The 14328-nt window shown below is 38.7% G+C and overlaps 7 protein-coding genes across 19 annotated transcripts in view; 5 read left to right on the top strand and 2 right to left on the bottom strand.

The window, feature by feature from the left end:
- LOC124315050 (lysine-specific demethylase 4C-like) overlaps positions 1-14328 on the bottom strand; it is a 291933-nt gene that overhangs the window by 187030 nt on the left and 90575 nt on the right. The window lies entirely within an intron of this gene.
- Positions 708-2143, top strand: LOC124317561. The gene is made up of 3 exons (XM_046782770.1): positions 708-1438; positions 1514-1863; positions 1936-2143. The coding sequence occupies exons 1-3, from the start codon at positions 1362-1364 to the stop codon at positions 2037-2039; spliced, it is 531 nt and encodes a 176-aa protein (XP_046638726.1). The 5' UTR covers positions 708-1361; the 3' UTR covers positions 2040-2143.
- LOC124315722 (aminoacylase-1-like) lies at positions 2169-4334 on the top strand. 2 transcript variants are annotated; one of them, XM_046781514.1, is made up of 9 exons: positions 2169-2274; positions 2501-2575; positions 2643-2984; positions 3048-3194; positions 3260-3447; positions 3524-3720; positions 3780-3812; positions 3880-3940; positions 3997-4334. In XM_046781514.1, exons 2-9 carry the CDS (start codon positions 2503-2505, stop codon positions 4138-4140), a joined length of 1185 nt encoding a protein of 394 aa, XP_046637470.1. In that variant the 5' UTR covers positions 2169-2274; positions 2501-2502; the 3' UTR covers positions 4141-4334. The 2 variants fall into 2 exon arrangements, with proteins under 2 accessions (XP_046637470.1, XP_046637471.1); XM_046781515.1 differs by having other exon boundaries at positions 2226-2278; positions 2499-2575.
- On the top strand, positions 4385-6057 carry LOC124315571 (zinc finger protein 277-like). The gene is made up of 5 exons (XM_046781345.1): positions 4385-4675; positions 4737-4902; positions 4978-5678; positions 5741-5825; positions 5892-6057. Exons 1-5 carry the CDS (start codon positions 4479-4481, stop codon positions 5976-5978), a joined length of 1236 nt encoding a protein of 411 aa, XP_046637301.1. The 5' UTR covers positions 4385-4478; the 3' UTR covers positions 5979-6057.
- On the bottom strand, positions 5990-6596 carry LOC124318419 (U6 snRNA-associated Sm-like protein LSm8). The gene is made up of 4 exons (XM_046782827.1): positions 6508-6596; positions 6405-6445; positions 6196-6323; positions 5990-6132 (listed from the first exon to the last, which is right to left on the bottom strand). The coding sequence occupies exons 1-4, from the start codon at positions 6536-6538 to the stop codon at positions 6042-6044; spliced, it is 291 nt and encodes a 96-aa protein (XP_046638783.1). The 5' UTR covers positions 6539-6596; the 3' UTR covers positions 5990-6041.
- On the top strand, positions 7122-8246 carry LOC124316511 (alpha-ketoglutarate-dependent dioxygenase alkB homolog 7, mitochondrial-like). Its single transcript, XM_046782506.1, has 4 exons — positions 7122-7502; positions 7580-7747; positions 7813-7937; positions 8018-8246. Exons 1-4 carry the CDS (start codon positions 7218-7220, stop codon positions 8145-8147), a joined length of 708 nt encoding a protein of 235 aa, XP_046638462.1. The 5' UTR covers positions 7122-7217; the 3' UTR covers positions 8148-8246.
- Positions 8066-14328, top strand: part of LOC124314224 (collagen alpha-1(XVIII) chain-like) — a 28166-nt gene continuing 21903 nt past the window's right edge. Inside the window, exons 1-2 of one of the 4 annotated variants that reach the window (XM_046779385.1) lie at positions 8066-8177; positions 11410-11465. In XM_046779385.1, the coding sequence (XP_046635341.1) occupies positions 11411-11465 (55 nt within the window). In that variant the 5' untranslated portion in view covers positions 8066-8177; position 11410. Of the gene's footprint in view, positions 8178-9517; positions 9928-11409; positions 11466-14328 lie in introns of those variants that run through there. The other 3 variants (XM_046779376.1, XM_046779369.1, XM_046779393.1) reach the window with 3 other exon arrangements.

Below are 14328 nucleotides of genomic sequence, written 5' to 3' on the forward strand. Positions count from 1 at the left end.
GGCTTATACTTTCTATTGTCCTTGAAATTTTTTTAAAAAATGTTTCTTTGAAAGAAATTAATTTTAAGTTTCGGCAATTGCGATGAGCGAAAATATGAAAGGTTTCGGCGATCATTTATCTAAGCATATCTTCTGAAATATTGTTGTTCCTTTAATTTATTGGCCGACACACTTTATCGACTTGGAATCGCGATCGCTGCTACTTCCGAGTTCGAAGGTGTTCACAACTTTGAATCAGTTGACACAATTCTTCAGCTAAGAATTGCATCCACTGGCAGCTGATTCAATGCTACAAACTGCTTCCTCGAACTTGGTTGCGGCAGCGACAGCGATTCCTATTTGATAATGTGTTTCGACCAGTAATTTGATAATGTACCCGTCACCCTTCAAATACTTTTCCGTAGCTCAAATCATGATGAGTGACATTTACATGTTGCCTTCTCGTTAATGATATGTTAGTAAGCCGAGTTTTGTTTTTATTATTTGATGAACATTTTCCCTTGGTGTTAATTGTTAAGTTCAGTTTTTTATAAACGTTATTTTCGCTTAACAACTATCGTAAATCAAAAATAGGAACAAATTTCCGTGTTGCCCTAGCTCGATGCCCCCTTCATCGGCTCAGCCTTCCCTGCGGCAACTCGAGGCCTGGAGGGATCCGAATGATTAGGGTTGCTTAACGAGGCGAAGCAGACGAAATCCACAGGTACAACACGATGCAGTCTGCACACCTTTGCTATTCCTGTGCGTACACGATTTAGTTAGTCTGGTGGCCCCTTAGTGAGATCGCATTAATTGTGTTTTTTAATTAGATATGAAGGTCGGGTCTAGTCATGCATGAGTCATATCCAAGTGTTGAATTTCTGAACAACATGAGGTGCCCTAATGTAACGCTCCCCAGCTTCATGCCTAGTTTGTGTCAGATCAATTCAGAAGCTTAATAAATTCCATCTGGGCGATTTCAGTCAATGGCCATCGTTGCAAATCAGTAATTTTTCTTCTTGCAAATAATTAATACTATTATTTCCATTAAACGTTCAAGATTTTGTGATAAACCGCGGTGGCGCATGTAAACTACAAAGATGGCGGACTTCATTTGTTTTTAATTGAAATTTCTTCTTCGTTTTCATCAGTTGTTCTTCTGCTGTTCTCAACAATGGATTGTAGGCATATTGCCTAACACCAGGATTTTTTGAAATCCAAGTTATTCTTGAAAGTTGTTTTGTTGAAGGTTATCAGTTCAAGCAACTGGACACTTGAGGCAACTCTTTTTTATCTCATCAAACGGATTCTGAGAAGGGGCCATTTGTTCTAATCCGTTAAACGTTCATATTAGTTATTGTTTCCCCAAAAAGCTGGCCGAGATGGACACTACTAATACTTGTCCCAAAAGTGAAGAATTGATTCCTACTGCATCAAAAAATATGGCAATTTCCGCAGGGTAAATATTCACTTAAGCAGTAATTAAATGAAGACTTTTTTGTTGGTTTTTGTTTACTCAATTTCTGGTCTACAGGAAAAAAAATTTGACAGACAACTGCCTGTATTGTGGTGAGCGTCTCGATCCGACAAGACTTGTGTTTCAAGTAAATTTGCTAACATTGAAAGTGTCGTGTCAGAGCTGTGATAAAAAGAATTACTTTGGAAAAATTCGTCAAATTCCGATGCCACTTCCATCGCCTCCAGTGATAAAACGTCCGGCCGGATACCAGTTACGTGAAAGAAATCAGTCGGAATATCAAATCTTCTTTGATTCATCTTCTAATAAAGAATCGTCTGGAGAAGAGTCTGAAGAAGAGTCTCCATTGACTACGACTGCTGAAAACCAAGAATGTGTGTCATCGTCGAATCGCTTAACTCCAGAAGGTATCGTAGAGAAACAATGGCACTTTCATTTAGCTTTGTTTATTCATTCATTTTTATCTTATTATTTTAAAGAAATTTCGGAGCTCATGTGTTTGGAAGCTCAAGCAAAGAGGCTAGAGAGGGAGAAACATTTAAATAGAAAAAATCCTGAATCGGATACGTCAAATTCGTTGTAAATGCTTTAACTGTTATCTCGACACTTATTCGGTAAAAACGTTGTAATTTAAATAATAAAAATTCAGATAATAAAAAACACAGATTTGTTTGCCTAAAATTTGAATTTGGTGGTATTAATCGAAATGCTTAAGAATCGATTCGTTTGTTTACAATACATAGCCAAGTAGACGACAGTAGTTGCGATACATGTGAAGTCTGTCAAGGACTTGTATCGAAGTGGATTATTTTTCGCAGGTACTTTAAATTTAACTATAGTTCGCGTTTTTATGAAACAAGAACAATTATCGTACATTTTTCAGCCCTTCCCTTCTTTTTTCTATGACAATTATTAGTTGATTGTGACCCTTTTGCTTTATCTTATAAAGTAAACACCACTTATCTATCCACTATTAAAGGAACATGGCCTTTTAGTCACCAAAGTATCTATACAAAAATTCTAAAATTTGTATAACTGTTTTAGTTATGGAAAACCCAGCTGTTACTCTTTTTCGCCAATATCTACGCCTTAAAACAGTTCAACCTGAACCAGACTATGGTTAGTTATTTTATTTCCTGCAAATTGCTATCATCCAAACATCAAAATTAATTCTATTACTCTATAGAGGCAGCTATTGTATTCCTGAAAAAAATCATTGAAGAAATTGGGCTTGAGCACAAAACTATTGCACCTGATGCCAAGAGACCCATATTAATAGCTACTTGGAAAGGCCTTGAACCATCTTTGCCTACCATCTTGCTCAATTCTCATACTGATGTGGTTCCGGTTTATGCTGATCATTGGAAGTATGATCCTTTTGAAGCTGTCAAAGAGACTGATGGTAAAATCTATGGTCGGGGTACTCAAGACATGAAGTGTGTTACCATTCAATATCTTGAAGCTATAAGAAATCTTAAAGCTCAAGGAATAAAGCTGAAACGAACTATACATTTGACATTTATGCCTGGTAAGAAAGTTCTAATCTGAGTTCAGGTCTTAATTTAATTAAAAATAATGTTTTTCATTGCAGATGAAGAGGTTGGCGGAGTCCTTGGAATGAAAGCCTTTTTGCTCTCGGAAGAATGGAAAGAATTGAATGTTGGCTTTGCTCTCGACGAAGGTTTAGCTAATCCTATCGATGAGTTTACCGTGTTTTTTGGAGAACGAATGCCTTGGTGTAATACGATAAATTCCCGAAAAACAAGTCAGGCACGATTCATCATATATTTTTGGTTGTTATAGGGGTTAAAGTAAGCTGTCCCGGCAATCCGGGCCACGGGTCACGATTCATTGAAGGCACAGCGGCTGAGAAACTCCGAACTGTTATCAATCGCTTTTTAGACTTTCGCCAACAAGAAAAGAATCGCTTGGAAGCTAATCCTGAGTTAACACTCGGAGATGTCACCAGTATTAATTTGACCAAAATTGAGGTACTATATTTAATCATTTTTGTGAATTATATTAAATCCCAATAAAAATGGTTATTACGATTTTATTTTATAATAGGGAGGAGTCCAAGTAAATGTGGTACCTTCCGAACTGGTAGCATACTTTGATATTCGCGTCACACCGCACGCTGATTTGGATGAAATGCTCAAACAACTTTACGAATGGTGCAAAGAAGCTGGAGATGACGTACAAATCGATTTCATACAGTACCTGAAAGATCAGACATTGACGTCTGTCGAACCTGGAAACATTTGGTACTTTTATTGATTACATGAGAGGCCTGAATCAATTTCTCTAACCATTTCATTTACAGGTGGGATGCGTTCTCGTCCGCTTGTGAATCAATGTAGGCTAAATGAAAAATAGCTTAGGTTTTTAAATTCTCGCGCTAAAATAATCGTCTCATTCAATAGGAAAATGAAGATTAAATGTGAAATTTTCCCGGCTGGAACAGACTGTAGATTTCTGCGTGAAGTAATGTTTTACTAATTTCGTTCTTGAGTTTTTAAAAACATTACTTTTCTTTTTAGATTGGTCTACCTGCGCTTGGATTTTCTCCCATTAATCTCACACCTATTTTATTGCACGACCATAACGAATTTATTGAAGAAAGCGTGTTTCTTCGAGGCATTCCGATTTATGAAGCAATAATTCCGTCCTTGGGAAATGCTTAACTTTGATTTATTTGGTATGGGACCATAGTTACAATTATTTGGTTATCAAGATTCTAGTCTTTTTGACTTAGCAGTCAACAAATTTATTAGATATTTTCCGGGTTATTTCTTTATTATTGCTACACACACTCAGAAAAGAATGCGCGTTTTTGTACACACACACAAAATGAATATAAAGAATTTTCTTTGCGGTAGATGGCGTCCGAGTTTCATAATAGAAGCAGACGAGTAATGTGGGTTTTTAGTCAAGACGTCGGTTTACAAAAGTGTTGGCACTTGGCAAACCTGGGAGGGCAAACTAATGATTATAACGCAGTGTCAATTGGTTTTCTGCAAAAATGAATCCTATTCTAGAGCCTCTGACATTCCCCGACAAACAAGTCCAAGAAGAGTCGAATGTTTCAACTCTATGTGAATGTCTGTTTTGCTCAGAAATGTTTGATTTGAAGTCATCAAATGATCAAATCCTTGCTCACTTCTTACTCACTCACAAATTGGTTGTTGCCGACGTCAAGGAAATTGTTGATCTTAAAAGGTTTTTATTTGCTGTTTTATTACTGCCAATTTTGACTTGTAATTTTCCCTTTTTAAATCAGATATGTGGATTACTGGAGACCAAAGTTTAGGGAATGTGATCCTAAAGCCTATTGCTTTGTCATGGAAGCAGAAAATGAAAAAGGTGAAAAGGAGGAATATTTCATGTTGGCACATGAACTCCCAGAAGATCAAAATCTGCGAGAGAAACTGCAAAAAGAGAAATTGGTTAGTGGAATAATTCATTTGTTGCTTGGCCTACTTTTAGGTTATTATTGACTGTTTTGACATTTTTGTTTACAGAACCTTGTTTTAAAACAACAACAGAAAGAAAGAAAAGATGAAGAGTTCTCACATTCTTGTCTCTTCTGTCGTAAAATTTTCACAGGAAACCGTAAAGTCCTGTTTGATCACATGAACTTTGATCATAACTTTAGTGTTGGGCTTCCAGACAACATTGTATTTGTTGAAGAATTCTTAAATTTGCTAGATGAAAAGTTAGCCCAGAACATCTGCCTATACTGCGAGAAAACATTCAAGGATAGGACTGTGTTGAAGGAGCACATGAGAAAGAAAATCCACAAGAAAATCAACCCACACAATAAGGAATATGATAAATTTTACTTGGTGAACTACCTTGAGCCTGGAAAATCATGGAAGGAAATAATGGATGAATTTGATGAATACTGCCAAAATGAAGATTGGTCTGACTGGTTTGAGCCAGAGACTGAAGCAATTTGCTTATTCTGTGATTTTCAATCAAGTGCACCAGATGTTTTATCCCAACATATTGCATCCCACAGTAACTTTGATTTTCTGGGCCTGAAAAAGAGCTTTAGTATCTATCAGCAAATTAAGATTGTCAACTACGTCAGGAGACAAGTACATGAAAAGAAATGCATACTTTGCGATGAGCAGTTTGAATCCCGTGATAAACTGAGAGAGCACATGCAAAACTTCAGTCACTTTAAACTTCCCGATCGGGCAGTTTGGGATCAGTCACAGTAAGCCGGATACATTCAAAATTTTTCTTTTGTGGGTGCTATATTAATGGATAAACTTGTAGGTACTACTTTCCAACCTATGAAAATGATGCTCTTCTTTGTTTGCTAGAAGATACCATTCCTGATGATTCTACTGAAACTGACCAAGTATTATATTAAGTCTTGATTTTTATTAATGTAAAAACTTGTTTTCATGATTTTTCATTTAATTAGGTAACAGTGATCCCTGAAGACACCATCATAAACCTTAAAGTGGTTGAAGAAGAATTGCTAAAACTAGAGCTAATTGTAAAAAAATGAATGATTCTACAAAGCTGTAAAAAAGATTGTATTTCAAATGATCATGATGGAATAATGCAAACTTTAATGGTGGATTTGAGCTAATGGTTCTGCTCTTATTTCTGATAAATTGAGTCTGGAATCAAGTTCATTATCAATTTCCCCAATTAAAACTCTGAAACAACAAGAAATAGTTATGATTGAGTTACTTTACAGCTAATAAGTGGATGAAACATACACATTGTCTCCTCTGATGATGTGCAGTCCCAGTTGGACTTGCTCGACTCCTTGGGTAGAACTAAACACTCTCTCATGACTGTCGTCAATGATTAGGTTGATGGTTTGATCGAATCCTTTAAGAATACCCTGTAAAAAGAATACATTGAAATTATTTCAAACGGTTTATCGAGTGAGTATGATGCCTTGTGATCGGGCGTTACAACTTACAATAAAATTCCTCCCATCACTCGTGATAACACATACGGAACCTGCGAACAAGAAAGAGACAATGTTTCAGTGAATAATAAACAATATAATAATTAAAACTCACGATTAACGTAAGAATCTAACGTTGATGCCATGATTTCTTCACTCGCTTCACTTTGTATTTGGCTTGTAAAAATCGTCTGCAATACAGCGTTGCCGTTGATTTTACTTTAATATCAACAAAGTATTTTCATTCATTCTTATTCAGATTTCATTCATACAAATTACAAACTGTAGTAAACTTATGTTTCAGTGATTAATGATTTCGATAGAGTAATATAATTTTTGTTTATGTATGGAAATTGGTTATTTGAAAAAGACTAAAGAAATCGAGAAGGGGTGCCTGAGGCTATTTTCCCGGAGACGTTAATCAAATGGTTGGTGAGGAGAAGAACTCAGCAGGCTAGAGTTTTGATGAATCGTTTTCTTTGGCCATCAAATAAATTTGAAAATCAGATGGGCCCTACATTTCCATTATGCGGTATAATTCTTTATTTGGTCGGTTTTTTTGGTAACATTAAACGAAATAATATATCAGCGTGACTGACCCCAGCCCAATTTTGTTAAATCTATTTATTTTAAATATACATGTCCATTAAATAAAGTACCTTCTGTCATTTTTAATGACATAATTTTTTACATTTGATTGCAATCAAAACGAAATATGGCATGTCACGTACACACACGCAAACGTCGTCTGCTCTTTGCAGAAAATTGCCGATTTGAAATATTTTGATGTCTGACTTTTAATGGTTGAATATTTAGCATCGAGATATGGTGCTTTATCTGGTCAATATTCGTGCAGTTTTGAAGCGTGCAATTCCTTTAAGTGCTACTTGTTCCCATTCAAGAAGCACATGCTCAACTCCCGCAGAGACCCGCGGGATCTCTCCAAATTTAGAATTCTCTCCCGACTGCGATGAAGCGACGAGGCAAATGCTTGAGAAAGACTTTCAAGTCTACAAAGATTTCATCAGTGCTGAAGAAGAGAATAACCTATTGGAAGAGTTGGAGGTGAAGTTCAAAAGGTCCCGGTATCAGTATGACCATTGGGATGATGTAAGTCTGAAATTTCGTGTTCACGTAGGTTGTCTGACTGTTGAATGACCACCATTTGTTATTCGAAAACCCAAAAGGCTATCCACGGATACAGGGAAACAGAGAAACCTACTTGGAATCAAGTCAATGACTGTGTTATAAATCGGTTGAGAGCTTTTGCCTTTTCAACTACCACGATGCAGCATGTCCATGTGCTTGATTTAGCCGAGAATGGTCACATCAAACCACATCTGGACAGCATAAAGGTATGATAGATGACAGCGTTTGGGAATTATCATTCTAATCTATTCGTATATTTCTCTAAACATAGTTTTGTGGCCCCACCATATCGGGCATATCTCTGCTCACAGCCAGTGTGATGAGGCTCATACATATACAGCGACCCCAAGTCTTGGTCACGGCACTATTACCGAGAAGATCATTGTATATAATGAAGTAATTATCTATGCAAAATAGAGCCCATCGTGATATATAACTCTATCTAAATTTGTGTCTCTCTCTCTTTGTTATTGCAGGGACTTTGCTAGATACGAATTTAATCACGAAATTCTGAACAATAGCGAATCCTTCTTCCGGGGAGAGAAAGTCACGAAAACTAGGCGTATCTCTGTAATCTGCCGTAGTCCACCACCGCCACCGTCATAATGGATGCAGTACTGTTGTAAACACGATTTGGTAGATATGCCCAAGTAGACAGTCCTTATTTGTACTTATCGTTGATCCATACAATAGCCATTTAAGTCACTTAAGTTTTTTAAAAAGGCCAAGCTCGGGAAACATGTAGTGGGCGTGACATGATTGGCAGCAATCGATTTTTTATTCGAAAGAGAATATGATGGATGATGCTATCCCGAATCCATCCTCGTCACCCGACACTGATAAGACTCTTTTACGCCTCCGCAGAAAATGTGAAATGACAGACACGTTTTATTTTTCTTTTGTTTTTCTATAGCGGAACTTTAAGTTGTTGCATTGAGACCCTCCGACGAGTTTCAGCTCAAGAGGGATGTTGAAAGCGGGCGTGAACCTTGAGACGCAATCATTCCGCTTTCTCCCTTTTTTGATTATCGTGTTCGTTTTTCTTCGGGTGGTAGTGGTGGGGGGTTCTTATCTTGTTTTGAGACAATGTTGTATAACCTAACAAGAGTTTTTCTTTGGTGGCTCTCTCTCTCTCCTTGTGTTGCCTATCTCTCGCTGCCGTTGCTGCTGCTGAGCTTCTTTGACGGTGAATGATATCCTCCCCTCTCGTCTTCTTGTTTCGCCTGGCACGTTGAGGTGCGGCTTGCGGGTTCGTCCCGCCGGGCACAGACGTGTACATATATACAAGATGATGGGAGAAAAAAAAAAGAAACTTCTTGTTTTGTCAATGTGAAACCCAAATCCGGATTTTGTCGAGGAATGTGATATCGACTTTAAGAAATATCAAATAATTGGTTACGAGATTTATTAGATTTTGGTCGCGCGGCTATTCTTGGGTGTCGTTCATTCCCTTTTAAAAAAATTATTTTGATGAAGATAGACCCACACAACATGTGTCACACAAAACCAGATCATTAACGCTTCTCTGATTTCCACCGCGCGCGGTCCCAACACACCGATGTAAATTTCTCTTTTTTATTGCTTCCAATTTTGTTTTTGAAAAAATTGTCTCTGAATTCTTTTGAGAAAAACTTTCTGTTTGACTTTCTTTCTTTTGCTTTAATTTCACGAAATATTTTAAAATGGTTTTTTTTCTCTTTTGAATTTTTTGGGTGTCGAACACGCCTTCTTCTTGGACAAGATGCAAAGAGGGTGGGGTGGCATCTCCCTCTCGCACAGTTTCCGGGGCACGCGCGCTGAACAGTTTTAGTTGTGAACCGTGAAATCCATTTCTTCTTCTTTTCTAAAGCGACTCTCCTATACACGACTGAGGTATAGAGAGAGGGGGGAGGTGTGTGTTTTGGTGGTGGGAGGATGGATGGACGGGCGGGGGTTGTAGAGGGGAGATGGCAGCCGGCCTCTTGGTTGCTAGTAGTTGACTGTAGACCGGTGCAGTGAACGGACGTGTTCATCTTGAAATCCGACTGGGCTGTCACGACCGCGTGAATTTGTGTTATTATATCAACGGGTCCATTTGCTTTGTTGCCATTTGTGCGGATCCAATTTTTAAAATAAAAAGGGAAATTTGCAGCGGTGTAATTGTATATGGGGGACACAAGTTGTGTGCGTGTGATGTTGCGGCGGCGGTGGGTTTGAATGTCGTGAAATTAGAAACCCCCAGGAGGCGATCAAATGTGCTGGACTCGAATCCGACCGTCTCGTTGTCATCACCGGGGTGAATCAACCGAGTGAAACATTTTCCCAAAAATTTAATCAAAAAGAAAATTTTGAAAAAGCCACTCGACCGATTAGAGGAAATCATGTTGAGCGTGAAGCTCTTGCTGCTGTAAGTTCATTTTAATTTTAATTTTCTATCTTGTTGACGTTTCAAATTTCTTCGTCTTTTGACACACACGAGCCGGTAAGTGAGCGAGACGACAGTTTACACCCGCTGGTGGTGGTGGTGTATATTATTCCCGCCATATATTTCACGGTGAGCTGCAACAAGTCAATCGATCGTATATCATCCGGGCGCGGTACTCTGGGGGTGTGAGTGTGCCAGGCCAGCAGCCGAGTTGATGATTACCTTCTGCTTATATTCTTGGGGGAAATCTTTCTCCCGCCTTTCAACGGGTTGTTACAAGTTTATTATTATGCAGCAGCAGCTACAAAGAAACATTTTCAAAAAGAAGAAGAGGAATGGAATGTTAGGAATCGATTGCGAGGGGGCGCCAAACTAAAGAAAAAATGTGATGAAAACTCTGTTGGCATTTTGTCTCTTTTCTTTTTGCTTTTGTGATGGAAGTAAAAACAAAAGGGGAGAAAAATTCATTTCTATAAGAAAATGGTCGTGGTGGGCGGTCTTTTTGAAATGGACAACACGCGAACCAATGGGGTAAAAGTCAACACACAAGTTGTGTGTGTGTACTGTTTGGTATCCATGTTCTATCAGCTCTTCAAGTTAAGATTTCTTCCCGTCAAAGTATAGGGGATAAGAGACGAGCGTGTGTGTGTCTATAGGAGAGTTTCTTTTCTTCTTGACCATCTTTGGTCATCTTATTATACAGTTTTGTTGAGTCGAGGGGTTCCTTTCCCCTGTTTAAAAAAAAAGAGAATTTCCTTGTCAGAAGAAGAAGAATTTTATACATTTGAGAGGTCTGTGTGTGTCAATCCTCCTCCCGCCCGGTTGTCGGTGGCTTGGCTGGCCGCCCGGTGATCAATGGCCGCCCATAAGTTGTTACTGCGCTGTAGAGAGATGTGTGTGTGATTTTGCGCCTAGTCATCTGTTCGATTGTAGAAGGAGAAGAAGAAAATGTTGATATAAAGAGGAATTAGAAAGACGTGCGCTTCCTTGTTATTAGTAGTGGGTAGCTGCCGGTAGACACGCTGTGTTGAACCTTATTTCTAATTGCCATTGAGCTGGGCACGAAGTAAGAAGAAGAAGAAGATGATGAAGATGAAGGGAATTTTGTATAGCTCGCCCAGCTCTTTGCGGATGGATCAACACTGGACCCATAGACTAGGCCGAGATATGAGATTCCTGAATGGGATTCATCCATCTCTCTTTTTTATTTCCTGATGCACAGGGTGGGACCATAACATGTAATAATTCTGATATAGTGTTGCGCACTTTAGAGTTTCACCCCCCACGGCGATCTAGATCCCCTGTAAATGTATAGGATTGAATTCGATATGGCGCATTTCCCATCAAACGAATGGAATGTTGTTTTAGAATTTTTAAAATGCTCTTTTATGATTTCAACACGATTCTAAAATAACAATAATCATCATTTTCTTTCTTTTTTGTTCTTTTTGATTTATAAAATAGGATGGCAGCCACGCTAATTCGAGCCACTTGGTCCCAGCACAATGCCGGTCTTTTGGGTGAGTCTTCAATTTTTGTCCTTTTCTTTTCTTCTTTTTTATAAGTCTGTCGGGGTGGTGTGAATTTTTGTCGTTTTCAATTGTTTGAAACATTCCGTCATGTCATCTCTGGCGTCCAGAAAAGAAAAGGAAAAATTATTGAACGGGAAAAATGGGTAAAAAACCCCCCCGTTGGCGTCGTGCGTGATTAAACGACAAAAGCCGGGAGAGAGAGAAATGGCGTCTAGATCATCTTCTTATACACCACCACCCCCAAAAAGCAATATCACTTTATTTATTATTTTCTTGTTGTTGGAGGTTAGATTAGAAAAACGACAAAAGTTGGTAGAATATGTTTGGGTCGTGCCGAAATCTCCATTTCTCTCTACCAGAGACGAACGAACGACATGACGTTTCATGTAAAATGCATGAGGGATTACTGTGAATTTCATATGCCATCCGCTGGATTTTAATCCACCCTTCCATCTTCTTTCTGAGGAGTAAAAAACAAACGATTTAAATGTTTTCTTAAGAAGATAAACTTCTTTCCCCATTTGGTTGTTGGGTGGCCGAAACGGAAGCAACGGTTCCATTATTATTAGCCCCCCTTAAGGATTTACTTGACCAATTTTTATGTGTGGGGAGAGAGCTAGACGTGTGGTATTTGATTATTACGTCGACTATTATGGTGGGTGAGGAAAAAGTAGGAGCAGCCCACTTTGAGAAATTGATGGATGTTGGATATATCGTTTGACTTTTCTTCTCCCCTCGTTTTCTTATTTATTCTCTGACTTTTGACAAATGGATTGGGCTGGTGGATACTTGTGCAAGAAGGAGGTGGGAAATTCCATTTCGCCCTAGTGAGACGATAAGAAGAAGGAAAATATCTTCTTCTATTTGAACTTTTTGGGTGACTAATGGACACCATTTGATTCGCCTCTTCTTCTTTTCGTGAAGAAAGCGAAAAAGATTTCCTTCCCCAGGAAAAGTTTTGTGATTTTGGTAACAGACGATCGAAGGCGACAGTTTGGGAAATTGAATCACGCAACTGTGATATCGAACGGGGGGAAATAACAAGACGTGCTCTCCTTCCCCATTTTGGACGGGCTGAATTGCCCAGTAAATTGACGGCCCCTCATCTTCTTCTTCTTCTTCTTCTTTTTAAAAGGTTAGACCCGACTGGGAGGAGACTAGATATAAAAATTCATTGTTGAATAAGGCCACCGAGAAATCCCCCTAAACACACACAAAACTTTATTCCTTCAATCCCCCCAAAGAGCATCTTTTTTTCCAGTCAAAATAAAAAACCTGCTGCTGGGCAGGATTCGTGCGGGAATCAATAGCCGAGGATTAAGGCCAGCTAGCTAGAGCTCTGCATTATTTAATGGTAAATGTATAAATCGTAGCATTTTGCCATGTAAGCCAGGGGGAATTGAACTATGAATGGGAAATATAGTATCTATTTCTCTTTGAAAAACGGGATGACGATCTGAATTACCAAACGATCGTAAATTGTGTCTGTGTGTGTCCCATAAGTCCCGCAACAACAATAGCTCTGCCCTCATCATTTTTTCAGGATTCTCCAGGGGGTGGTGGTGGGTGAGTTTAGGGAGGATGGATTAGATTTTTTGTCATGACAATTTTCTACATTTTGTGTGTCTGTCGTGTGTGCGAGAAAAACGACCGATGTTGGCGTCGTACAAACATTTCTTCAAACTAAAAGTGACGTGGCGTATTTCGGGATAGATGACACGCAGACTGTGTAATATTAAAACGCATGTTTCCAACAGTGTCAATATAGAAGAATGAATTTTTTAAAAATTCACGGGCCGGTTGGTGTTGTTGTTGCTGGGGAGAAAATAGGAAACGGGAGACTTTTGTCCGTTGCCCGTCCTACTTATAAGATATCCGATAAATGCACCTGCGTGTGACGTCAAGGGTTACGCAGGGATTTCGTCAATTGAATTTGTGTTCAATCAACAAAAAATTCTCTTTTTCTTTGGTTGTTATTCATCCGGAAGAAAACCCCTCCAGTCCAGTTTGATTGGTTGTTGTTGCCATAGATATGCCTCCAGCTTCTTCTTTTTCTATTTTCCGTTCAATAATAACTAATCAGAAAATCGATATCAATTCTTCTTCGTCTTCTTGGGGTGGATGGTCCTATAACAGTCAACTGCTGATAAGTGATACCGGCGCCGCCATGTTTGATGTCGACGCAAAGGAAATGAAAGGAAAAAACAACAACTTTGGAAGGAGCTGCTACTATACCTTGAGAGCTCCTGGGTGAATGTCGAGGAACTTGAGATCGTCGGGAAACTCTTAAAAAAAGCATTTCTCATTTTACTCCGGCGACGGAAACTTCTTCTCTCTCACTGGCCGGAATGCAATAAATCAAACGGACGGAATTCCACGACAATTTTGTGACAGTCGTGGAATTTAATGATTTTTTCGGTTTGGATTTATTTTAAAAAAGCGGATGCAGTCGGATCAGTTTATTCTTTCAAGTCGACGATTTAGTCCTTCCATCGTGAATCGATCCGTCTGCTGTTACAGAATGAAAAGGAAGAAGGGGTGAGAGGACTCGTTTTGTTTAATAAACAAACCGTGAAAGACTTTGAAAGACTTTTTATGAAAATTTTAAATGGAAAGTGGAAGCCGAAACGTTTTGGTTGAAAACCCCCGACAGCTGGAAAAGTGGGAAAATATTTTGACTCATTTCCAATTTATTTTTTTATTTTTGTTTACACGTTCGGTGTGTGTGGGCCAACCCATCAGAAAAAATTGAATGGACGTCAAACAATCGCTGAATAAATCATGGCGGAATTATTTATACATTTAAAACGTTAATTTTTACGGTTGAAATATGGAGGGGGAATTTCGACTG

Source organism: Daphnia pulicaria, chromosome 1, assembly GCF_021234035.1.
Source record: "Daphnia pulicaria isolate SC F1-1A chromosome 1, SC_F0-13Bv2, whole genome shotgun sequence".
Taxonomy (NCBI): domain Eukaryota; kingdom Metazoa; phylum Arthropoda; class Branchiopoda; order Diplostraca; family Daphniidae; genus Daphnia; species Daphnia pulicaria.